Below are 27984 nucleotides of genomic sequence, written 5' to 3'. Positions count from 1 at the left end.
TAGCCGAGGTGGAGACAGAGAGAGAATGAGGAGGCTTGCTCACCATTATGAAGTCCGTCTGGTAGGTCGACAACATAAACACCGATACGTTGTGCTGGGCTAGTGGAGCAATCACGGATTTCGCTATCTTCGTCACGCCAATCGTCTGGGAGCTGGTTGAAGAATGACCATTGGACACGACGTTCAGTGCCAGCCAGACTGCTTCTCCCGCTTGTAGGAAGTCTGTTTGCGGCAACTCTGAGAACAAAAGTAACTGGTTTTTAATCACACGTACAGAGATACAGTGAAAAGTTTGTTTGCACACATCCACCCACACAGACCACTCTAAACAGAGGCAGAACAAAAGGAAAACGAAGCAGAACGCACGGCAGTTACTGTCGAGGAGAAAGTACAGTCGAGGTAGACAGCTGACAGTGAAATACAATGGACAAGATCTTTATCTGTTGCGATGTTGAATCGGGGAGGCCCCTCCTGGTTTCACTCATCACCTTGTGTTTCTCTCTTCCCTCCCCCACCTTTTAAATCTACTCCTCATCTTTTTCTCTCCAGTCCTGCCACAGGCTACCGTTCGAAACGTCGACTGCACTTTCTTCCATAGATGCTGCCTAGCCTGCTGAGTTCATCCATGGTTTTGTGAGTATTGCTCGGATTTCCAGCATCTGCAGTTTAGTACAGATAGATACTTTAGTGATCTCAAAGGAAATTAGTGTCACAGTAGCTTTACAAGTGAACAAATATACAAATATTAGAAGAGAAGAAAGAAAGAATAAAAATAAGTTACCTCAAACAGTCTAACAGAAGGGAGTCATCACTTCTCCAGCTCTAGGTTCACTCATTATAGAGCCTTTTGGGCGAGGGGAAGGATAACCTCATATGGCACTCTTTGGAGCAGCACAGCTGTCTTAGTCTATTACTAAAAGTGCTCCTCTGTCCAGCCAAGGTGGAATGCAGAGGGTGAGAGACATTGTCCAGAATTGCCACAATTTTCCATAAGGTCCTTTGTTCTACCACAGCCTCCAGTGTGTCCAGTTTGACAGAGCCAGCCTTTCTAATCAAGTTTGTTGATGCCATTGCCCCAACACACCATCCCATAGAAGATTGTACTAGTGACAACAGACTGGTAGAGCACGTGAAAAAAAAGGCCTGCATACTCCAAAGGACCTCAGTCTCCTCAGGAAGCAGAGGCAACTCTGGCCCTTCCTGTACACAGCCTCTGTGTACGGTGCTCCAAGGGGTCTGTCATCCAGGTCTCATCTTGTCTTGTCTTGTCCATACTGCACCACTGAGCTATAAACGTGCAGGAGCAGTGTGTGGTTAAGTGCCTTGCTCATGGACACACACGCTGCCTCGGCTGAGGCTCAAACTAACGACCTTCAGATCGCTAGCCCAAAGCCTTAACCACTTGGCCACGCGCCAACACAAAAGTACTTGTATGGCCACACAGGGAGCAGTGCAGGCTTAGTCTTTCTAAAGCCCATCACCATCTCCTTTGTCTTACTGATGTTGAGCTACAAATGATTCAGCTTGCACCATTCGACAAAGTCCTCCACCACGCCTGCATTCCTGCTCCCTTTATACAACCAACTACGGCCGTCATCGGAGAGTTTCTGCAGATGACGCGACCAGCTGTCGCTTCTAAAGTCAGAGGTCAATAGTGTTTTTTCCACTTTCTTTTTGTTGCCGTTTGCATGATTTAGCACTTTTTTTTGCGCATCGGGAGGTTGATGCTTCCTTTGGGGAAGACGAATCTCGGGGTTGTATACTGCATACGTACTTTGAAAAATAAATGCACCTTGAATCTTTGAAATGTTTAATTTCATTCAACCAGAAAATAACAATGCAAGTACATAAACCTAACCTGTTGATCACATACAAATTCCTCTTTATAATAGACAAAACATCAAAAATTTGCCATTTAAATACTCACAAAATCTCTCTCCTGAATGAATCTTTATGATATCCAGTCAAATGATCCATCTTAATCCATGTATTCAATTAATTGATTAGAAGATGGCCCAAAGACTTCTGGTTTAAGACAGAGCAACTACTTATAGAACATAAAATAGTACAGCACATTACAGGCCCTTCGGCCCACAACATTGTGCCAACCCTCAAACCCTGCCTCCCATATAACCCCCCACCTTAAATTCCTCCATATACCTGACTAGTAGTCTCTTAAACTTAATGATGGATGCCACCTTTGAGGCATCGCTTCTTGAGGATGTCCTGGATGTTGGGGAGGCTGGTGCCCATGATGGAGCTGACTGAGTTTACAACTTTCTGCAGCTTACTTTGATCCTCTGCAGTGTCTTCTTTCCCCCCCCCCCCCCCCCCCCCCAATACCAGAGGGTGATACAGCCAGTTATGCTCTCCACGGTACCTCTGTAGAAATTTACGGGTGCTGTAAAAGACATCTCTGTGCAGCACTGTCGCACAATCATACTGCAGAGAGAGCCAGACTGTTACACCAAATTATTTCAGTCAGCCACACACATAATGGCAGGAATCCCAAAAGTAGCAAAGACCCAACCGCGCTGGAACTATGTTTCAACATTGCATTCAGTGTCCAGCAACAGAGAGGGAACTTCCTTCAAATTTCCCAGCACTGCCCAGTGAATCTGGTCGGACCAGCCTTCAGTGACCCATTGAATTCAAGTGGTCAGGAACAGCCACGTTTCATGAAACCCTTTTTTTAAAAAAAAAATCCCCAATTCAATCAAATTGTATTCCAAAAGAATATCAAGTTCTAGCTTTAAAATTTGATTCTTTTTAAGATTTGATATCAAAAGGAGCCATGAATTTTTAATAATTTGAATATTTTTCCACCTCACCACAGGCATTCTGTGTTTCAGTTTGCAGCTGATGTACCCAGATGTGTCTCACAGCTGGTTGCCAAACCATTGTTGGAAGTGGGTTCTACTTGCTACAGGGCTTAACCAATCAGGAGACAGCTTTGGAAATCAAGTTGCTACTCCCAATGAGAGAAAACAAGGAAGTATTGAGCATAGTTGGCTCAGGGTTCATTGAAAGGGGGCCTGTTTAAATCACAAGCACTATATTTCATTATTATTCAGTATTGCTTTTATATTCAACCTTAAATAACCAAGCAATTCCTTATTTAATGCAAAGGCCAACACACTTGGGTCTTGGGCAAGATTTAATCGACGTGGTGTGCGGATCAGACACTGTAGTTCATGTTGTGATGAGTTTCTGGCCGCTCCTTTTTTGTTGCTATTTTATGTAGTTGTAACCAGGACAGACTGGCTCCGAGGCCTGAAGTCAACAAACAACTCGGGGCTGGATTGAACTGAACACTCCTAGAGGCTGGATTGAACTGAACACTCCTGGACTGTCTCGATGACTTGTGGTTTGACGTTTTATATTCTGCACCTTTTGTGCTATCTGCACGATTTGCTCTTCGTGCGTTGGGGGGGTTTGATGTTTCTCTGTGAATGGGTTCCATGGTGTTTCTTCGTTTCATGATAGTCTGTGGGAAGATGAATCACAGGGCTGTATATACTGCATACATACTTTGATAATAAATGCACTTTGAATTTTAGAATCATATAGTACTAAAGGGGCCCATTTACACCAATCCTATTTTATTCTCCACACAGTCCCATCGAGTCTCGCTAGCCTTTAAACGCTACCACTTCTACCACTCACCTCCACAAAGGAGAGGTAAATTTATAGTAGCTGATTAACCTGCACATCTGCAGTAGATGGACAGAAATTGAAGCACTCAGGGGAAAACATATACAGTTAAACTGAGAATGCGTTATCCACAGACAACACCACAGGTCGAGATTGAACCAAGGTCACTAGAGCTATGAACAGCAGCTCAAGAAAGAGCCATCCCACACAAAGTCTGCCCTATCTGCTATCAGCCAGCCTGGAACAAAAAAATTCTGTCATTTGTTTTAACCCAAGCCATGTTTTGACACACAATAAAGAAAAAATTCTTCAGATGATAAATGACTAAATACAAAAGGAAGTGCAACTCCTACTCATTGGCATGACTAGAATCATCTCCAGCAGAAACTAAAGACCCATATAAAACACAAGGCGAGATCAACATTTCGAACTGCAGCATTTCTGAAGTCCAAATGTAGAAAAATCTCAAAGTCATCTCAGTAACTCTCCCTCATTTCAAAATAAAAAATATCTTCAGTGTGGGCATTGCACATGTTTGGGGTGACACAGTAGCACAGTGGTTAGCACAGCACTTTACAGTACCAGTGACCCGGGTTCAATTCCTGCTGCTGTCTGTAAGTTTTCTACGCTCTCCCCACGACCGTGTGAGTTTCCTCCAGGTGCTCCGGTTTCCTCCCAAGACCTACCGGTCGGTAGATTAATTCATCATCAGGTGCCGTGCCCAGTTTGAGCTTTGACTGCCATGGCCCACACACTCCTGTTTCAGGTCAAGTGGATCAATTCATTGGTATTCATTTCCAGTTCTCTGTCTGCTGTCTCCATCATCATTTGTCTTTGCCTTCCTCTTGCTTTCTTCCCTTCAATCTTTCCCATAATTACCGTGCATTCTAACTCCTTTTTCCTAATCACATGTCCAATGAAGTTACATTGCCTTTTCATGATCTCGTACATTATTTCCCTTTTTGTGCTTGCTCTGTTCATGACATCCTTGTTAGATATTCGGTTCGTCCACGATATTCTTTGCATCTTCCTCAAAAACCACATCTCTGCTGCTTCAATTCATTTCCTCATGTTACTAGATATTGTCCAAACATTCTGAGCCATATAACATAACTGGATAAACGTGACATTTCAGTGCTCTGACAGGTTGTCATGCCTAGTTTAGTGTGGGTCAATATTCTCTTCATTCTCGTAAAGAGTCTTTTGCCATCCCTATTCTTCTTTTGATGTCCATGTCACACCTGCCATCTGATGTCACCCAGCTTCCTAAGTAGTAAAAGTTCTGTACTTGTTTTATGTCTTCCCCGTTTATTCTCAGCCTGCAGATAGGATTCTCCTTTTTGGATATCACCATACACTATCTTTTTGCAATTGATAAATAGGCCTATTTTTGCACTTTCTTCAACTACTATATCAATTAAGTTTTGTAGTTCTTCCTCCGTACTTGCAATTAACAGTGTCATCCGCATATCTGAAAGTATTGATGTTTTCACCGCCAACTTGATTCCCAAGATCTCTTATTTTTTGTAATATTGTTTCACTGTACACATTAAATAAATCAAGGGAGGAAAAACACCCTTGTCTAAAACCTCTCTTGATTTTCGTAAACTGACTCACTTCTCCATCTATTCTTACAGCGACAGTTTGTTCCCAGTACAGATTTCTGATTAGGCAGAGGTCTTTCGAATCTAAATCTAGAGTTTCCTGTAATATTTCAAATAACTTATTGTGCTTCACTTTATCAAATGCTTTTGTGTAGTTGATAAAACAAACCTTTTTGCACTTGAATGGCTCATTCTGATAGTATCCTTAACATCAATATCGCGGTTCTTGTACCTGTCTTTCACAAAACCACATTGTTCTTTACCCATTTCAGCTTGCATCTTACTTTTAGCTCTTGTCATTAAAATTCTTAGAAGTACCTTGGTGATATGACTCATTAAACTTATGGTCCTATGTAATTCACAGTCCAGGTTTCTTAGAAAGAGTGATAAATATTGATTTTTTTCCTCTCTTCTGTTATTATTCCAGTCTCATAAATGTCATTGATTAAATCAGTAAGATTTCAATTCCATAATCTTCAAGGAAGATCATTTGTTCTATTACTAGTTCATCAGGACCTGCTGCCTTTCCTTTCTTCAACTTATTTATTGCATTATGAACTTCAGATTTTAAAATACTTGGACCTTCAATGCTCTTCTTAATTTTTGGTTTTTTGCCTAGATCATCTTCAAACAATTGCTGAATATACTCAGTCCATCTGTTCATAATCTCAACTTTTTCCATGATAATGGTACCGTCCTTTGCTTTCAAACATCCACCTGAAGAACAGAGGAGCTTTTTACCAGTGATATTCTTCATTTGTTGATGCTACTTTTTTGGATCAGTAACAGGGATTCTTTCTAGTTGCTCACATTCCTGGTTTAACCATTCTTCTTTGGCTTTTTGACATAAGCTTTTAACATTTTTATCTTAGGATTTATATTCCATAGGATTTGCTTTCTTCCATTAGATTTTTGATTTCATCTATCACCCATTTATTCTTTTTTTCTTTTTTAGGAATCACTGACTTTGCTGATTCTACCAAGGCATCCTTTAGAGAGTTAAACTTATTTCTACACGATTGCTATCATCTTCAACAGATTCTATCTCTAGACTTTGAAATCTATTCCTTACGTCAATTGTAAATTTTTTTGTCTTAAAGTTTTCTTCTTTAATTAATTGCAAGTAGTCAAGGGATTGTTCAGGTTTTTACTTCTTTAGTTTTTTAAGTTTTACTTTTACGTGACATATTACTGGGTTATGGTCACTATTACAGTCTGCACCTGGATACGTTTTGCATTGAGTCACTGAGTTTCTAAGTCTTTGGCTTACAGTTATAAAGTCAATTTGATTTCTGGTGTTATCATCTAGACTTTTCCAGGTCCACAAGCATCTTGGATGGTTTTTATAATAGGTATTCATAATGACCTGATTATTCATTTTGCACCATTCTACCCATTTCTCGCCTCTTTCGTTTCTTTCCCCTAGTCCAAATTTTCCTATGGTATTTCCATAAGCACCTTGTCCTACTTTTAGATCTCCCATGATAACAACAATATTTGAATCCATTCTTTGCTTGTTCAAGCTCTTCCTGGAATTTATCTATATCCTCATTTGTTCCATCTGCTGTTGGTGCACATACCTGTATAATTGCTAAATCAAATGGTTGTCCTCTGAATCTAACAAAGAGCACACTTTCTGATATTGCCCAATGTCCTAAAACACTGTTTATCATGTTTTCATCCATAAGAATTCCTACTTCATTAGTATAGGATGTTTCACAAGAATAAATTAGTGATTTATTTCTATTCTGACCTGTTCCAACACCTGTCCAACGAACTTCGCTAATGTTAATCTTTAGTCTTTCCATTTCATTTATCACATTGCCCAATCTTCCTGCTTGATATAGGGTTCTTACATTCCAAGTGGCAATAATTTTCTTTTGTGTTACTTGAATTTTATGAGCTTGATGATGGCCGGGGAATCCCTGCTGCCCAGAATCAACCTACTGAGTGAAGCATCTTCAGAATTGTCTTGAAGATCCTCTTGACGCTGGTGTTGTGCGATACATTTTGTGAGTTTGACCATGGTTTTCTTAGCAAATAGATTCTAGGAAACCTAGTATCTAGCAACGGTGCTTTGCTATTGCCTTCCTTTGGGCGATTAGTTAGCCATTGTAAATTGTCCCGTGATGGGGGTGGGGTGGCGGGGAAGGGGACTAGACAGACAAATATTTAACATAAGTAATACAAGCTAATCATCTGTGCATGGAAAAGCTTACTTGCATTCTAATTCTCAGCTGACTGGTAAAAATGCTAAATGACATCCAAACAATAGCTCAATTCAAAAATAAAAAAAAAACAATTTATACAATAATCTGAATTGGCTCAAACAAGTGTTAATATATATTATAGGTATCAAAATATTTGGCGAAAGTGGGAACAAAATTGTTTCAACAGCAACCCTCGATTTTAATTACAATCATTTAAAAAAATATGGTGAATTCTGGTTAATTGGGCCATCAGTTAATTGGGGCAGCTGCTCATTTTGGACAACTCTTAAAGAACAAAAACTTAGAGAAGATATCTGGGATTTCCTTTGTCTATTTGGGATAATATGCCATTTAATTGGGCCAGGAGACTGGTACTGAACAGTTTCTAACAAGTGTCAGTCATGTGACTTGTGTAGTAGCCATTAGACACCACACTGTGCTTAAACCAAACAGTTTTAAAAATAGCATCAGTTCCGTGCACTTGTGTTCAAAAAACAGCTATCTTTGTCAGCGACAGTAAGCAAGAAATAAGCAGCAAGACAATTCAGGACTGCTTTACTCAATTCAGTTTCAAGCATTCAGCCTTGGAGGTTCAAGAAACAGCCAAAATGAAACCATTTCACTACTTCAAGTTAGGAACAACAAACAATTTGAAGGTATTGAAGATCATCTTGAATGGTACAATGAAAATGAAGATTTGGAGGATGCAACAATTCCTAAGCAGCGTCAGTCATGTGGACTTATTTGTTTGGGCAGACCGACACCAAATTAAAAAGCAGTGACTCTTAACACACCTTCCTGCATGAAGTAAATCCATTATCTGCCCCCAGTGCCGGCACTGACTTTGTTCATTTAAAAGAACACAGCACTGGATCAATTCTTCCGTCGATAACTGTCAGGAAACTAATACAGTTTTATAGTAGAACTGTAGTAGCATTGGCAGTATTATAATTTGTTCTGCATTTTATTTAAATACATAACTTGTTACTCATTTAAATTGTAGTCTACCTGTTTTAAACTACGTCCATGAAAGTTCAAAGTAAATTTATTACCAAAGTACATATAGGTCAACATATATAACCTTGAGATTCATTTTCTTGTGGGCATACTCAATAAATTCATAGAATAATAACCAAGATAGAATCAATGAAAGACTGCACTAAATGGGATGTTCAACCAGTGTGCAAAAGATAACAAAATGTGCAAATCAATAACAAATAAGCAATAAGTATTGAAAACGAGATGAAGAGTCCTTGAGAGTGAGTCCATTGGTTGTGGGAAAATTTCAGTGATGGGGCAAGTGAAATTGAGTAAAGTTATCCCCTTTGGTTCAAGAACCTGATGGTTGAGGGGTAATAACTGTTTCTGAACCTGGTGGAGTGAGTCATGAGGCTCCTATACCTTCTTCCTGATGACAGCAGTGAGGAGAGAGCATGGCCTGGGTGGGTGAGGTCCCTGAAGATGGAAGCTTTTCCTGCAATAGCTTGTATCGATGTGCTCAATGGTGGGGAGGGCTTTACCCGCGATGGACTGGGCTGTATCCACTATTTTATTTAGGATTGTCCGTTCGACAGCATTGGTGTTTCCGTACCAGGCTGTGATGCAGCCAATCAATACACTCTCCACTACACAACGAGACAAGTTTATCAAAGTTTTAGATGTCATGCCGAATCTTTGCAAACTCCTTAGGAAATAGAGGCACTGCTGTGCTTTCTTTGTAATGTCACTTACGTGCTGGGCCCAGGACAGTGCTTCCAAAATAATAATATTGATGAACTTAAGGCTGCTAACCCTCTCCACCTCTGATCCTCATGGAGGTCTGGTTCCCTTCGCCTGAAGTCAATAATCAGCTCCTTGGTCTTGCTGACGTTAAGAAGTTGCTGTTCTGGCAACACTCAGCCAGATTTTCAATCCCCCTCCTGTATGCTGATTCATCACCACCTTCGATTCGCACCACAACAGCGGTGTCATCAGCAAACTTGAATATGACATTGGAGTTTTGCTTAGCCACACAGTAAAGCAAGCAGAGCAGGGGGGCTAAGCACACATCCTTGCGGTGCACCTGTTCTAATGAAGATCACGGTGATGTTGTTGCCAATCTGAACTGACTGGGGTCTTTGCAAGTGGGGAAACTGAGGACCTAATTGTACAAGGAGATGTTGAGGGCAAGGTCTTGGAGCTTATTGATGCATTTTGAGGGGATGATGGCATGAATACAGAGCTGTAGTCAATAAAGAACATCTTGATGTTTGCCTCTTTGCTGTCCAAGGTTGAGAAAAGACCTTCAGCTAATTAGGGCAGCCTCTTAATTAGGCCAAAATATACTGGTCCCAATATGCCCCAATCAACCAGAATCTACAGTACCCCAAGAATATATTTGAAAACTTAGATTGCAGCACAAATGCAGATGAAATCTCATCCACCTAGAAGTGGTGGGTCACGGAGCCCAGTTCAGTGCTCCATGTCCATGGCAAAAAATCCATGCCTCAAAAGAATTATTTTAGAAAGAGGGCCAAGGAGCAAATTTCCACAACAAACAGGGCCATTAAAAATTATAACATTGTCTCCATCAACAATTCCGTCTATTTCTTAGTTTATAGCCCTTAAGCAGATAACCCTCTAATTTACATTCCCATCATAAAGGTTTTACATTTACAATGAGAAAGATTTACAATGAGGTGATAACCAAGATTTGCTGTGCTATGCAGATTACAGTTGACAATCCATGACATGGAGCCAAATGAACCCAAACATTGCTATTATTTATCTCGGAGAGGAGACACTAAACTATCAATTCACGACATCAGGCCACAATCTTCCGACAGAGGACCTTGCACTCATTATCCTTGTAAGTGCTTGCTATGCAGAATTTCTTTGCCAAACTCCAAGGTTCCAGCATCCATAATGTTGTCAACTGCTCTTCAACCCAACTGCTTGCATTGTGGCTACAAAGGTGTTCATGATGTGTTCCTCCCCACGCCGGTGGCAACCTTTAGCACTTGTCTGGGGTTTTTTTGGCGAGGCCGAGTTGCTAGCTCAGCACAAGTGGAAAGCATGCAAGGAGCCAGCCATATTCAAAACCAGGAACCACTCGTCTCGAAGTCCAACCAGTACAAATGCCACTACACCACCGGCCTGCTACAAAAGTTTTCTTGTCCCATCTAAAGACTTCAAATGTGCCTCATTTGTGTTTGTTTCTCTTATCGCTCGGCTATCCATGGAATACCTTTTTCCAACAGGGCACAGGACTATTTACAATGAGCAGCACTCATATTTTCCCTACCGCATGCTTCATGACAATTTAAAAATCTTTCTCCTCTTTGGACCACCTGCCTTGTGTATGCAAGAACTTAAACGGACAAATAAACACCGATGACTTTCTTCTCTGTACAACTCGAAGGGTCACATGCCTCCAATTAAGTTGTAACAGACATCATAAAACACTTTGGATGACTCTGCAATACACAACCAACTTCAGTATCTATCACACTTTCACATTAAACTTGGTCACTACCCATTACGCTGCTGGCGTCTCTGTCTGTTTAGAAGGATTCCTCATTGCTGCTTCTGTAACAATTTTTTTAAACCAGTCAGGGTTGTTAGCCCTGAGCTGAACCCCCAAATTTGGAGGGCCGGTGGACCACTCGTAGTCTGGCCTCTACCTTTTGATCTGTTTGGTATGAGTAACCCTACCAAGAGCCAAAGCAGAAAGCCCCGACTCCAGCCAGCTTAGATCCCCATGTCATTGAGGCACACAAGCCTCCAAACCCAACGACAAGGTTGTGGTCCTCTTGGAGGTTCACGACAACTGCACCCTCTTTATCCTGCGCTGGTCCACTCTGTCGCCATTGGACAATGACCATTATCACATGCAAGTGTTTTGATGGGAAAGTCGAGTTTCTCAGCTTTTTGAGGAGCTGATGATCATTACTGGATGAAACCCAATCTGTGTATTAATATTTCTGAAAGGTGTTTTGGGCTGAATCCAGAATTGAGAGAACCAAGACTGCTGCTTACATGTAAAAATGCAAGTCTTTTGATGAGCCAAGTCCCAGGAATTCAAAGGAGGAAAGGGTTATTTATACCAGCTCACGACCAAATTTATTAAGTTTTTTTAGAGAATAACTTGAGCTTCTCCCAGTATACTGAGATAAACATCAGAAGATGGTGCATTCAATCTGCTGTTAATGTTGGGTTTCTGTATGCTTCCAGCAAAGGTGACTGGTACCCTGAATGTTCCTTCTCCAGTTTTGAATAACCATGGGCCAGGGAGTTCAAAGTCTGAAGTAGTTTTTATTATCAAAGTACATACATGTCACTATATACAACCCTGAGATTCATTTTCTTGTGGGCATACTCAATAAATCCATAGAATAGTAACTAATCAATGAAAGTCCACCCAACTAAGGAGTTCAACCAGAGTGCAGAAGACAGCAAACTGTGCAAATACAAATATAAATAAATAATGAGAGAATGAGATGAAGAGTCCACTAGCTATGGGAACATTTCTATGATATTTAATGTGGTTTCTGAAGCTACATAGAGTGACATACAATTCAATCTTCATGCGATTCAAGCTTCTGGCACATAAGGCATCTAATCACTTAGATCCTTGGGGCAAACACAAAATGAAATGCTTCCTACAATGCAGCTATGATTAGAGCAACGTGGTACCCTGAAAGCATCCACGATAATAAAACTGATCTGGTTGAATTTTTGTTTTTAAAAAAGAGATGGGGCATCAAGGTAGTGTAGCAATTAGCACAGCAGTTTACAGTGCCAGCAGTCGGATCGGGATTCAATTCCCGACACTATCTGGAAGGAATTTGTACATTCCCCCCACCCCCGACCACATGAGTTTCCTCCGGGTGCTCCAGTTTCCCCCCCACATTCCAAAGGCATACAGTTAGAGTTCAGATTACCAAGCTGTGGGCATACTATGTTGGTGTCAGAATCGCTTCCCAGCACAATCCTTGCTGACTTGATGTGATGGAGACAACACGTTTCACTCTCTGCTTTGATATACTATGACAAATAAAGCTAACGTATCTATCTTTATAAATACTGACTGACTTGATCCTCTTCAACAGAGCAAACTGAGTGAGCTACATGAAGTGTACACAGTTCATGTTTACACTGTCTCAGCTGAAATCTCAACTGGAAAAACGGAGCCTTTAACATCGCTTCCCCTGATCAAAGCCGGTTACCTCACCGGAGGATAACAGGTCTCATCCATGGGTAAAGGTTTTAAGTGCTGGAGGTTGGAAGTTCTGATTGTCCATGATCAGGTCTGCATTTTCTTTTACCCAGCCAGACCCGACTACTCTTGATTACAGAGCCAGTATTAGCCGAGTTGCTCAATTCTGTGCAGTGAGGCTTGAACTAAGAGCTTCCAGACTTGGAGAAGGGAATGGTGACTCCGAGCCAACATTGGGATTTGATACAAAGCAGTGCAACATTTGGAAAACTAGCACCCACCCAGTTACTTCAGATGCAAGCAGGCTAAAAGAGGTGCTCACAAAACGCAGAAGGTACTCAGCGGGTCAGGCAGCATCTATGTAGAGGGTGCCATGCTGTTTCTTTGTTTCGTGACTGCCAGCGGGAGGATGAATCTCCAAGTTGCATTCTATATACTTAGATAATAAATGTACCGTGAACCTTTGAAACAATCGCCGTTTCAGGCCACACCCCTTCATCAGGACCGGAAAGGAAGGGGGAAGAAAAACTTTGACTGTTTATTCATCACCATAGATGCTGCTTGACCTGCTGAGTTCCTTCAGGTGTCTGTAGAATCACTTGTGTTTAAAATAGAGACGCTCATCAGTCTAGCATGCTTGTTACCCGCCTCTCCCGAGGGACCAGACTGCAACGATGCAGGTTTCAGCAAGCTCTGGTGCAGGTTAGGACGAGCCACTATATAGGCACAATAGTGTTGTTTTTCATGAAGTGGACCAGGATCACACTCACTCTGGAGTGCAGTACAGAAACCCAGATTATATTGTGGAACGAGGAGAGGTGCACGCTGCTCCTGCACCTTAGAAAAAATAAACAAGTTCAATAACTTGGTAGGTTATTAACTTGAAATGTTAGCTTGGTTTCTCTCCCCAGATATATCCTAGCCTGCTGAACATTTTCAACGTTCCTGTCCTTGCACCTGTAAAATTGCACTAGTCTATTGCATCCGGTGCTCCCGGTGCAGCCTCCTCTACATCGGCGAGACCCGACGCAGATTGGGGGACCGCTTTGTCGAGCACCTACGCTCCGTCCGCCACAACAGGCGGGATCTCCCGGTTGCCACTCACTTCAACTCTCCCTCTCATTCCCATTCGGATATGTCCATACATGGCCTCCTCTACTGCCATGATGAGGCCAAACTCAGGTTGGAGGAGCAACACCTCATATACCGTCTGGGTAGTCTCCAGCCCCTTGGTATGAACATCGAATTCTCCAACTTCCAGTAATTCCCTCCCTCTCCCTTCCCCATCCCACCTCTACTCTGTCTCCTCTTCTAGCTGCCTATCACCTCTCATGACTCTGCCTTCTTCTACTACCCATAGTGCTTTCCCCTTAGATTCCTTCTTCACCTCTCCTGCCTATCCCCTCCCTGCTTCCCCTCCCCCACCCCTTGATCTTTCCTGATTGGTTTTCCACCCTCCCCCCACCTTCTATATTGGGCTCCTGCCCCCTCCTTCTTTAGTCCTGACGAAGGGTTTCGACCCGAAACGTTGACTGCTTCTTTCAACGGATGCTGCCCGGCCCGCTGAGTTCATCCAGCTTGTTTGTACATCCGTGTAACTATTCCTTGCAGACTACCGAAACCTCCAAGCTGTGCGGGTGCACCGCCACGCAAGCGCAGCAGCTGGAAATTTCTTTTATATAATGTGCTGCAAAGCTTTCACACTCTTTTCATTGCTCAGAGCAATTGTTTGTCCGCACAGCTGTAAAAAAATTTAGAGCAAACATTGTTGAAGACTTAAAGTTTCTGTAACTTACACTGAATAAATATTGGTTTGAATTAAAGTTGACTGCAAGTTGCTGAATAGCATCAAAAATAATAATTACTTCTGGAAGAACCTGCCCCCATCCCCCCCACCCCATGTCAGCTATGGTTCATCACGTTCCTATTGCTGGTCTAAACCAGATGTACTCACAATCATATTGTTGACAGTTATGACTACAATAATCTAGGAAATTCAATACAAGCAACATATTTCATCTCTCTCAGCTCCAACTGTTCAAATCAATACACCTTGTCAACCAGTTTTTTTTAAAAAAAGTGCAACCACTGACATTTTGTCAAGCTGCTAAAAGCAACAGAAGTAGCTCAATAAACTGTCATCTTCTGGTTACATCTCGTTTGTGATTTACAAACATCTCATAAAATATCCGTTATTTATACAAAGCTGGATCCATCATACGGCGACTGGCAGAGAACCACATCTCTCCCTCTGTTTAAATGGCAGCAGTCATTTGCAATGACATTCACATGCACTTGGGTATTTTGCAAAGCTGTTATCAGAATCTTCTCCAAGGGCCATCACCTTGTCGTGGTGGAGAGGGTCGTGAGCTCGAGATTCCCAGAGCAATGCCGTTGGAATTCAGCAATTGGTCACCCATGGCAATAAGGAGGAGGTTCCAGCAGTGAAGGGTCACCTGTCACCTTTGCATTCCGTGCTGTTGGGCCCTAACCCAGATAGATCAAGGACTGTGTGGTGGCCTCCTCGTGTTAAACAAAGTCACGCACACACTGCCATTAGTCAAGGAATTGAGATCAAGAGCCATGAGGTAATGTTGCAGCTCTACAAATCTCTGGTTAGACCATACTTGGAGTATTGTGTTCAGTTCTGGTCACTTCATTATAGGAAGATATGGAAGCATTAGGGAGGTCACAGATGATTTATCAGGACGATTCCTTGTTTAGAGAGCATGTCCTGAGGATAGGGTGAATGAAGTGGGGCTTTTCTCTTTGGAGCAAAGGAGGATGAAAGGACGCTTGATAGAGGTGTATAAGATTATACAAGGCATGGATAGAATAGACAGCCAGCACCTTTTTCCAGGGCCGCAACGGTTAATACCAGCAGACAATCCTTTTAAGGTGAGTGAAGGAAAAATAAAGTGGCAAGTGCCTGGAATGCACTGCCAAGGCCGATGGTCGAGGCTGATAGTTTAGGGACATTTAACAGACTTTTAGATAGGCAAGTGGTTGAAAGAAATATAGAGGGCTATGAAGGAGGAAAGGATTTGATTGATGGAGTAGATTAAAAGGACAGCACAACATTGAGGGCTGAAGGGCTTCTACTGTGCGGTAATGTCCCACAATCTGTTGCAAAAGGAGGGAAAAAAGAGAACATTTTTCATGTTTTTATGACCAAGCATAAAACACATAGAAGCAGCAGTGATTGTCATAGAATTGACTGTTTAATAGTGTTTAAAGTTGGCAAACTTCATGATTAATAATTGATCAGCAAGTTAGGAAGTAACTGTCAAAACTCTCACAGTTGACTACAATTATATATTAAAGCTCACAGCTTGCAGCCTTAGTGCAAAACTGCCAAACTGGAGCACATAAATCTCAAACAACTGTTAACAGTCCAGGAAAAGCTGACAATGCAAACCTATAACCAAGTCAACTGCCTCAAGTAAATTCAATTTAAATTCCTTTCCACTACATTGAACTTCAGGATTTTTTTAAATGCCATAGATGAGACTGGACTGCACAATTTGGTTGCAGTGAACATCAAAATCAAGTGATCTGAGGAATGTTTCATTCCCAATCACCTCTACACATTAAAGGAGTGCACATTTCTGAAATGGAAGACAGCATCCATAAAAAGAAATGTATCCACAAGTAACTACTCACCATCATCGTTATTACCCATATCGTATGACACAGGTGATCATGGTCTTGACCATGATTGTTCTTGGCAAATTTTTCTACAGAAGTGGTTTGCCATTGCCTTCTTCTGGGTATTGTTTGCAAGACAGGTGACACCAGCCATTATCAATACTCTTCAAAGATTGTCTGCCTGGTGTCAGTGATCGCATAACCAGGACTGGTGATCTGCACCAGTAGCTCCTACAACCATCCACCACATGCTCCCATGGCTCACGTGACCCTGATGGTGGGGGGGAAGGGAGGGTAAGCAGGTGCTACACCTTGCCCGAGGCTGACCTACAAGCTAGCAGAGGGAAAGAGCACCTTACACCTTCTTTAGTAGAGATGCATCTCCACCCCCACCACCCAAACTACTAGGTTCCATTAAAAGGTTAAAAACTTTAAGGAGATGCCTGGGATTGTATTATATTCCACATTTAAAAGATAATCTGTTAATGGGTCAATCAGAAGTCACAAGTAATGATCTGAAGAAAATTGAAAACAATTAATGCTTCATTTATTAAAATGGAACTCTGACCTCTTATTAACTAGAACTGTGAGGTTGGAGAGATAAAACACTTGCTTAATGATTTTAAAACCATCTGCATGTTTGAATATTAATAGCACTATTGGTCCACCTTACAGCTTTATTTCAACCTTAATTCACCCCAAGCACTGGTTAGGCTGTTTGTGACTAAGCAATATGCACTATTGGTCATCTTTAGTTGGGTCATAAATGGTGAAAATTAATGCTGCACTCGGAAGAGATCACTTATTTGCAAATGATCCATCAACTGTTTATCCCCTCCATAGATGTTCTTGACTTCGGGTTTCTCCAGCATGTTGTGTGCATGCTGAACAATATAGTCTTGTTCTTTTTGTTTGTAAATACAAAATGTTCAAGTACTTGATGCCGTTCTAAGAATGTCCCACAAAAATAGCAAGATTTTGTTCATTAGCAGAAACAACCAGATAAGGAAGTCATTTAACCTTGTCTCATTGCAAAACTGTCAAGAAATCATACCAAGTTAGCCAATACTTGCCATTTCATAAAGTGTCTGCAATATTAGAATTGACAAATGAAGCTAGATTAAGTGCAATGTTAAACCACGGCTTTAAAAAAAATACTTTTTGTTCAGTGAGTTGTGTACTCATCCAAGATGTGTGTATGGGGAAAACCTTGTACATTTTTTTCCTGAAATGCTCAAGCTGAGTGAGCAGTACATTTATGCTCAAACTCCTCAAAGTTTGCCAAGTCAAATTTTAATATCCAGAGCAAAGAAGGGGAATGAGAAAAGGTTATTGACTGAATAGACTGTCAAGCACTTCTTTTAAATGTAGATAAAATGATAGAATATTGTTTAGGATTTCAGCAAATAAAAAAAGAGTAGCAACATTTAAAAAAAACCTCACTGATTAGAGATTTTCACTTGAGGTGGTAACAAAAAAGATTTATGAAGGCAGGGTAGTAGACTTAATCTACTGTATATGGAGTTCCGTTAAGTTTTGTGTCGCTCATTACGACATGTCTAACATGCTAAGGGATGTTGTGGGTGCGTTGGAAGGTGAGGACATCAAAACAATTGCTGTCACTAAAGAGATAGAGAAGAGCCCTAAAGGTGGTTCCCCTGGTCTTCATGGGATGCATGTCAGGCTACTGAAAGAAATGACAAGTTATAGCAACACACACACAAAATGCTGGAGGAACTCAGCAAGTCAGTCCTGATGAGGGGTCTGAGCCTGAGACTTTTGTTTATTCCTCTCCACAGATGCTGCCCGACTTGCTGACCTCCTCCAGTGTTCTATGGTGCTCAAGGTTTACAGTATCTGCAGAATCTCCTGTGTTTAAAGGAGGTAATAGCGGATGCATTTGTGATTATTTACCAGAAATTCTCTAGACTCTGGGCTCGTCCCAGCAGATTGGAAGACAATCTATGTCACACCACTGTTTAAAAAATGATATAGGCAAAAGGCAGGTAACTGTAGGCCAATGAGCTTAACATATATAGTCAGGAAAATGCTTAAAGCTATTATTTAGGTGGAAATAGCAAAACATCTGGCTAGAAGTACCCTGTAGTTCAATCAGGCAGACATGGCATCGATCCATGACTGGCAGGTCCCGTTTGACAAACTTACTTGGAGTTCTTTGAGGATATAATGAGTGCAGTGGATAAAGGGGAACAAGCGGATATTGTATTCTTGGATTTCCAGAAGGCATTTGGTCAGCTATCACTTAAAAAAAACCACATCCACAAGGGAAGAATTCATGGAGTTAAGGGTAATGGCATGAATAGAGGATTGGTTACACAACAGAAGGCACAGAGTTGGGATAAATGGGTGTTTCTCTGGTTGGCAGTCAGTAATGAATGGAGTGCCGCAGGGATTAGGGTTGACAATATACATTTAAGATTTAGAAGAGGACACTGAATGTAGTGCATCTAAGTTTGTTGATGACATCAAATTGAGTGGAAAAGTAAACTGCGGAGAAGATGCAAGAGATATAAATAGGCTAAGTGAGTGGGCAAGATCTGGCGTATGGAGTACAATGGTGGCAAATGTGAGGTCATCCACTTTGAAAGAAAAATAGATCAGATTATTATTTAAATGGTGAAAGATTCTGGCTCTGTGTCAACAGCAACAACTGGTATATTGAGTCATTCAATATTTTTATGCAAACCTAACCCGCTAAATTACTACTTCCATTGCCCTTCCCCACTCAGACCCAAATGGTGCAAGAACCTCTGCACACCATGCCAATCAATTATGCAAGAACACCACATCTACTGAGCATCACTTCAACCATCCAAGCCACAAGCTCCGCTCCAAATCCCGCTCTGACCAAGCTTTTGACTCCTCCTCCCAAAATAATACTTCAGTTAGAAGACAATTGATTTTAAGCTACATGAAATACAAGCACTATTTTCCCAATTCAGAGTCAAAACACAAATGCAAGGGTAATCTTCAGCCAGAATCAAAATTCAAAGTTAATTTTGATGAAGGTTTGTGCAAGAATTGAACCAGCTTTTGATTCGCCTTTAGATTTTGAATATTATTATGTGCTCTCACCAATACAATTAAAGAAACGGTGGAAATTATAAGTCCAAGAGCTACCTGTTGACACCTCACAATCAGGGCACATCTAAAAAAGGTTAATTTTTTATTTCAGTAGACCAGTAAATTTGTCTGACAGACAAATATAGAAAGACTTAGAAAGAGTGGATGTGCAGAAGATGTTTCCAAGAGTAGGAGAGTTTAGGACCCAGAGATCACAGCCTCAGAATAGAAAGACGTCCCTTTAGAATAGAGACAAGGAGGAATTTCTTTAGCTAGATGGTGGTGAATCTGTGGAATTCATTGCCACAGACAGCTGTGGAGGCCAAGTCACTGGGTATATTTAAAGAAGAGGCTGATAGGCTCTTGATTAGTAGGAGTGTCAAACATTATTTATTTATTGAGATGCTCTGTAGAATAGGCCTTTCCGGCCCTTCAGACCACGTTTCCCAGCAATTCCCTCATTAAACCCTAGCCTAATCATTGGACAATTTACAATTAGCTATTAACCTACCAACTGGCATGTTTTTGGACTGTGAGAGGAAACCTACACAGTGACAGGGAGAACGTACAAAGCCCTTAGAGGCAGTGGCGGGAAGGCTGGAGAATGGGATTGAGAGAGAAAAGTCAGCCATTATGGAATGGCGGAGAAAACTTGACGGGAGGAATGGCCTAACTCTGCTCCCAACTCTTACGGACACTTTGGCAAATTCAGTCAATAGCAGGTGTGTCCTACTCTGAGATTACCTGGAAACTAATGCCATGCTGGGTTAATGGTAAGGAGAAATTGACCTCTCCCATTTGTGATCTAGAAAAAGAGCCAAATGCATTGATAAAACCACAGGCTAGGCATCTTAATGGATCTTCACTGAATTGTAGAAAACTGATTACACAGAAGAAAACCCATTGTGAACATGCCAAACCAAAATAAACTACCCAGATTAATTCTTTTCAGTTACATGTTCAAAAGTCTCTCTCTCCCCTCCCCCTCTCCCTCCCCCTCTCCATGCAAGATGGTAATCTAAACCATATAAACAACACTCATTGTACACTCACTTCAGAATCAATTGAAGACATTTGTTATCTTAAACAGCATCTTAAAAAAAGAATTAACATGCCAGCGGACTGGCAACTAACAAGTTGAACTTAATCTACAGCATCCAGAACGAGACAATTCCTATGTGATTGCTTCCAGGACGTAAGCCTCAGCAAATTTCATACAACACCATCATTGTGATGGAATTATTGCCCTTGTACCTCCCCCCACTCCAATTGTAGAATTAATTTAGCCAAAAGCAATCAGATCACCCTTCAGAGTTTGCAGTTAAAAATAAGTGGACTAATAGTGCTTACCATTACAGATTAGTGACTCGGGCAACGTTTTCCTGTAACCAAACACACTTAATCTGAAGTGTGTTAATATTAAACAATTTCCTTGACACTAAAATTTAGCGATCAACATGTCAGCACTTAAAATTTTAATGTTATTGAAAAATGTGAATCTTTCTACCTTAACTGTGTCTCCTATCATTACATTTGGTTTTTTTTAAAAATGGCATGTTGAATGAGTGATCATGGTCTTTCCATGACATGATTGTTCTTGGTAATTTTTTTCCCTGCAGAAGTGGTTTGCCATTGCCTTCTTCTGAGCGGTGTCTTTACAAGACGGGTGACCCCAGCCATTATCAATCCTCTTCAGAGATTGTGTGCCTGGTGCCAGTGGTCGCATAACCAGGACTAGTGACATACACCAGCTGCTCACACAACCATCCTCCATCTGCTTCCATGGCTTCATGTCACCCTAATCAGGGGGCTAAGCAGGTGCTACACCTTGCCCAAGGGTGGCCTGCAAGCTGGCAGAGGGAAGGAGCGCCTTACACCTCCAATGGTGGAAACGCATCTCCACCCAATCACCCAAAGTTGAATCACGACACGGCACATAATAAACAAATGACATGTTGAATGAGGAGTAGTGTATAAGCGTAAGGAGGTGTTGATGAGGCTCTACGGGGCACTGGTGAGACCCCATTTGGAATGCTGTGTGCAGTTTTGGGCCCCCTATCTTAGAAAGGATGTGCTGATGTTGGAGAGAGTTCAGAGAAGATTCACGAGGATGATTCCTGGAATGCAGGGACTAACATATGAGGAGCGTTTGTCGGCTCTTGGATTGTATTTATTAGATTATAGAAGAATGAGAGGGGATCTCATAGAAACATTTCGAATGTTGAAAGGGTTGGACAGAGTAGATGCGGAAAGGCTGTTTCCCTTGGTGGGCGAGTCCAGGACAAGAGGTCACAGTCTTAGAATTAGAGGGTACCCATTTAAAACAGAGATGAGGAGAATTTTTTTTAGCCAGAGGGTCGTGGATTTATGGAATTCGTTGCCACATACAGCTGTGGAGGCCCAATCATTGAGGGTGTTTGAGGAGGAGATTGATAGGTATCTAATTAGTCAGGGTATCATGGGATATGGGGAAAAAGCCGAAAATTGGAACTAGATGGGAGAATAGTTCAGCTCATGGTGGAGTGGCGGAGCAGACTCAATGGGCCGAATGGCCTACTTCTGCTCCTTTATCTTGTGATTCATCTAATAGCTAAATTATAGCATAAAACAGAAACCAAGAACATTTCATAAACACAAGAGATTCTGCAGATGCTGGAAATCCAGGGTAACATGTCAGATCAATTAGGTCTGAGCACAGCTAAATCCACTATAATGGATCGTATACTGTTGTACCTTAGTTATCAACACATTTAAGGCAGTGTCAGAGGGCTTTGTTACACATCCAGCTTCTATACTAGAATTTTAAGCACAAAGGCATTTAGGTCAGGGACATTCCAAAGGACACGCTACTGTTGAATGTACAGTGCATGAAAGAAATTACCGAGTTAATTGTAAAGCAAGATGTCTTCGCTTGTCTCAAGCAGAACACATATCCCATAATCAATATATTCTAGTTGATTCCGGTTAGTTAGACCGTCAGTTAATCGAGGCAGCTGCTTATTGAGAAAACTCTTAAAAGGCAAAAAATTTAAATCGAGAAAATAGATGGGATTCCCTTTATTTCAGACACTATGCCGCCTAACTGATGCAGCAGACTGCAGCCAAACAGACTAACTAGCGCCAGTAGCACGCATTAGCATCACCATTAGACAGTATGCTGAGATTAGAGCGAGGAGATTTTAAAACAGCATCAGTTGGGTGTGTTTGTGTTCAAAAAGCAGTGATTTCTGTCACTGATAGTTGGAGAGAAATGAGCAGTAAGAATAGTTCGAACTGCTTTGCTCACTGTGTTTTAAGCATTCAGACTTGGAGATGCCAGAAAAGGCCGGGAGTGAAAATGAAACAATTTCACTACTTCAACAAGTTAGGGACGACAAAGAATTGAGGTATCAACAATCATTTTGAATGCTACAATGAAAGTGAAGATTTGAAGGATGCAGTTGTCAATAGAACTATATGAAGCAGTCTATTATCTGCACTAGGTGTCTGTGCTGATTTTGTTCATTATGTACACTGGATGAATTCCTCTATTGATAACTATTAGGAACTTACACTGTTTTATAGCACTGTAGTACTAGTCATAGTGTTCTAATCTGTTCCGCATTTCATTTAAATTCATAAGCCGTCACTCAGTTAAACAGAAGTTTGTCATTTTTTTTAATATACCTTTTTCCCTTTTTCACTATTTCCATAAAACGCCACCTAATTGTGGCAGCCACCTAGACTAAAATGTACTGGTCCAGATGTCCCAATTAACCGGAATCCACATTTCTGGGTTTTGCTATTCACAGCCTAGCTGCAGCTCTTCCTGTGTGACAACAGTGACCACAGATAAGAACACAACAAAAAAAAATACCCTTCACATATTGCATCAATCCTTTAACTCACAGTACTTTTGACACACACACACACACACACTTAAGTGAGAGGATGAGGCAACCACGTCTGACAAGAGAAGTCAAAAACAAAAGTGAGTGCATTCAATATAGCAAAACTTAGTGGGAAGCTACAGGATTGGAAGGCTTTTGAAAACCAACAGAAGGCAGCTAAAAAGAGAAATAGGGAACAAAGATGACATATGAAGCTAAGCAATAATATAAAAGAGGATACCAAAATATTTTTTTCCAAATTACAGCAGATTCTAGTTAATTGGGCCAGTTAATTGGGGCAACTATTTGGGACAACTCTTAAAGAACAAAAACTAATTGAGAAAATAGCCAGGATTTCCTTTGTTTATTTGGGTCACATTGCTGCTCAATTGGGACAAAAGGCTGTTGCCACAGATTCTAACTAGTGTTAGTCATGCGCACTTTTGTGGCCGTTAAACACTATACTGTGCTTAGAGTGAATAGTTTTTTTTAAATAGCTTCATTTGCAAGTGCTTCTGTTGTTTTGTTTATTTGGGCTGATGGATGCCAAATCAAAAAGCAGTGACATTTGATCATTTTGTTTTGCTTTTAACTTGAAAAGAATTCACACCCTTGTCAAGATGGCAGTAAAAGATTTGACACTAATCGAAAAAGAAATTACACTACTGGACCAAATTAAAAGCCATCCACCTAACACCACTCATCGTCGGCTGGCAGAAATAACTGGAGTGCCAAATTTACAATTACATGCTTGATACTGTATATCTGCGAGATAAACTACAAGAAGAAAGGGCACGGCACAGGGACAACATGCAGCATCCCAAAAACAAAAGCGCAAATATAGGGATCCAGATGTGGAAGAGGATCTCAATCAATGGTTTTCCATTGTAACTGGGCAAGGTGTACGTGTCATTGGACCAGTATTTAAAAAAACAAGTCAGAGGAACTAGCCAAGAAGCCAGTCACAAAGATTTTGTCTCAATGGAAACGTAGGCACCACATTAAATTCAAGAAAGCACATGATGAGAAAGGTAGTGCTGATGTTGTAAGTGTAGAAACATGGAAACCAACAAAACTCCTCGATTTGCTTAAAAAAAATGTTGTTCAGATGATATCTACAATGCTAATGAAGCAGGTCTTTTTTATTTAAAAAAGGAAATGTGCCAAATGGTTCCCTTAGCTACAATCCAACAACACTCAGGTTTAAAGAAAGCAATGAGTCAATTATCTACACGAGATGTCTGCGCTGATTTTGTTCATTTACAGTCAATCAAAAGAACGTGGCAGAGTACACTGAATGAATCCCTCTGTCATGAAATTTTAGGAACTAATAACAGTTTTATAGTACTGGAATTATTGCTGTGTTCTAATTTTTCTGTATTTCATTTAAATACATAATTTGTTGTCAGAGTTAGTGTGTGAAGGCAGTGTGCACCGTAACCTTGAATGATTGTCTTGAAAGTTTCTCTTGCGATTGCAACACCTATTGGATATTGATAGTGTAAGATGCCGCAGGACTGTTTCCCTTTGGTGGTGAGACAGTTGGCACGGGAGCTGCGTAGTCTTGGTTGTAGCTCGTTATTTTGAATGTGCTGTTTATGTTTTCCACCTTTGGCCTCAGAGAAACAATGTTGTGTTTGGCTATATCCATGTATGGTTGAATGATAATTAAAACAATTTAATTTTGATTTGTTACTCAGTTAAACGGTAATTTGTCCTTTTTTTAAAAAAAAATACCTTTCTATGTCCCATGAAACCGATTAATTGGGGTAACCATTTAATTGGGCCAAAATATACTGATCCCAATGTGTCCAAATTAATCAAAATACACTGTATATAAAAAGTAAAATAAAAGAGGGAAGAGTGGACATGGGACCGTTTGAAAATTATGCTGGAGAGATAGTAATAGAGGACAAGAAAATGGTGGATGAATTGAATTAGTGGTTTTTTTTTTAAAAAGGGGAAATCTTGCCTGACAAATTTGTTGGAATTCTTTGAGGAAATAACAGGCAGAATAGACAAAGGGGAGTCAGTGGATGTCGTTTACATGGATTTTCAGAAGGCTTTTGACAAGATGCCACAAATGAGGCTTTTGACAAGAGCCCATGGTATCACAGGAAAGATACTAGCACAGATAGAAGACTGGCTGACTGTCAGAAAGCAAAGAGTGGGAATAAAGAAGGCTTTTACAGGTTGCCGGCCAGTGATTCGTGGTGTTTCTCAGGTGTCTGTGTTGGCTCTGCTACTTTTCACACTATATGCTAATGCTCTGGGTGATAGAATTGTTAGTTTTGTGGCCAAGTTTGCAGATGATACAAAGATAAGTGCAGGCCAGGTAGTGTTGCAAAAACAAAGTCTGCAGAAAGACTTGGACAGAGTAAGAGAAAGGTCAGAGTGCAGATGAAATACAGTGTAGGAAAGTGTATGGCAGAAGCATTAAAAAGATATAAACTGGGGAGCAAATTCAGAAAATGGAGGAGCAAATTGGACTCAAGAGTCCTAGTGTAGGATTCTCTGAAGATTATCTTCCAGGTAAATCGGTAGTAAGGAAAGCAAATGGAAGTTTAGCATTCAGTACCAGAAGACTAGAATAGTACAAAATCAAGGATGTAATGCCAAGGCCTTAAAGCTTTGGTTAGACCACATCTGGAGCTCTGAGGGGAGTTTGCGCACCTTATGCAAGAAAGGGTATGCTGGCATTGGAGATGGCCCGGGGAAGTTTAATGAGAATGATCCCAGGAATTAAATGGTTAAATTATGAGGAGCGTTTGATGGCTCTGGGCCTGTACTCGCTGGAGTTTAGAAGAATAAAGGGGCTCTCATTGATACCTACAGAATACTGAAAAGCCTAGATAGAGTGGATGTGGAGAGGATGCTTCCCATAGTGTAGGGGAGTATAGGACCAGAGGGCACAGCCTCAAAATAGAAGGACATTCCTTAGGGCAGAGACAGAGGAATTTCTTTAGCCAGACTGTGGTGAATCTCTGGAATTCATTGCCACAAACAGCTGTGGAGGCCATGCATGTCATTGGGCGTATTTAAAAGAGGTGATAGATTCTTAATTAGTAAGGGTGTCATAGGTTACAGGGAGAAGGCGGATGAATGGGGTTGAGAAGGAAACAAAATCAGCCATGATCGAATGGCAGAGCAGTCTCGATGGGCCTAGTTCAGCTCCTGTCTTATGGCCTCTCAATAATGGATACTCTGAGATAAACCTCTGAGAAGAAATTAACTTAATCTGTTGGTAAGAATATTGTCTTATTGGAGACTTCTGATATAATGATAAAACCTCAAAGCAGTTATCAAATCAAATGCAAATTAGATGCTTTAAAGAGAACATAATGATCACTTAAGCTTCTGATCTTTGCACAGATTTAATGTGAATGCAGCACACTTTGGAAAGAAATTGAGCATCAATATTAAGTTCCCCAACCATTGAAATTGAAGTTCTTTGCAAAAATATTACTTGGAGTATATCTGTAAAAATAATTCAATAGCTTAATAAATGTCAAATATCGTTTCTAACTTTTTTGGGACTAAGGTGGGGTAAAGAAAACACCAAATTCTAGACTTGAAAATTAAAACTATCCCAGGGCTATGCAACATAATGAAAAGAAACAGACTAATCAGAAGGCAACCTCTAACTAAAAATAAAATCAGAAGGACTTTATTGAAAGGGGAAAAAAAAGCATTATTTATCTAGTTTTATTATGGAAACCCCATTCTGTGGAATCCAAATCTAAAGAAAAAACAACTGTTTAATTATAAACATGAGTAAGTCTGCAAAAGCTGGCAATTCAAACAACACACACATGCCAGAGGAACTCAGGTCAGGCAACATCTATGGAAATGAATAAAGAGTTGACGTTACAGGCCGAGACCCTTCTTCAGGAGTGAGGAGAAACATAGAAACACAGAAACATAGAAAATAGGTGCAGGAGTAGGCTATTCGGCCCTTTGAGCCTGCACCGCCATTCAGTATGATCATGGCTGATCATCCAACTCAGAACCCTGTACCTGCTTTCTCGCCATACCCCCGATCCCTTTAGCCACAAGGGCCATATCTAACTTCCTCTTAAATATAGCCAATGAACCGGCCTCAACTGTTTCCTGTGGCAGAGAATTCCACAGATTCACCACTCTCTGTGTGAAGAAGTTTTTCCTCATCTCGGTCCTAAAAGGCTTCCCCATTATCCTTAAACTGTGACCCCTCGTTCTGGACTTCCCCAACATCGGAAACAATCTTCCTGCATCTAGCCCGTCCAATCCCTTTAGAATTTTATGCGTTTCAATAAGATCCCCCCTCAATCTTCTAAATTCCAGTGAGTATAAGCCTAGTCGATCCAGTCTTTCTTCATATGAAAGTCCTGCCATCCCAGGAATCAATCTGGTGAACCTTCTCTGTACTCCCTCTATGGCAAGAATGTCTTTCCTCAGATTAGGGGACCAAAACTGCACACAATATTCTAGGTGCGGTCTCACCAAGGCCTTGTACAACTGCAGTAGAACCTCCCTGCTCCTGTACTCAAATCCTTTTGCTATGAATGCCATAGGAGGAAGGAAGGAAGGAAGATGATAGAACAAAAAGGTGGGGGAAGGGGAAGGAGGATAGCTAGAAGAAGGAAAGGTAAAGAACCGGAGAGGAAGGAATCTGATAAGAGAGGAGAGTGGACCAGAGAGGAAAGCGGAGGAGGAGGAGACACAGTGATAAAGTGATA

The 27984-nt window shown here is 41.0% G+C and overlaps 1 protein-coding gene across 2 annotated transcripts in view; it reads right to left on the bottom strand.

Annotated features, from left to right (window-relative positions):
- LOC140738420 (cytosolic arginine sensor for mTORC1 subunit 2-like) overlaps positions 1 to 27984 on the bottom strand; it is a 96558-nt gene that overhangs the window by 23400 nt on the left and 45174 nt on the right. For both annotated transcript variants that reach the window (XM_073065689.1, XM_073065688.1), the window contains exon 3: positions 44 to 237. In XM_073065689.1, the coding sequence (XP_072921790.1) occupies positions 44 to 237 (194 nt within the window). The remainder of the gene's footprint in view (positions 1 to 43; positions 238 to 27984) is intronic.

This window comes from Hemitrygon akajei, chromosome 14 (assembly GCF_048418815.1).
Source record: "Hemitrygon akajei chromosome 14, sHemAka1.3, whole genome shotgun sequence".
In the NCBI taxonomy this organism is placed as follows: Eukaryota; Metazoa; Chordata; class Chondrichthyes; order Myliobatiformes; family Dasyatidae; genus Hemitrygon; species Hemitrygon akajei.
Note: the sequence above shows the minus strand (reverse complement) of the source record. Positions and strands in the feature narration are given on the sequence as shown.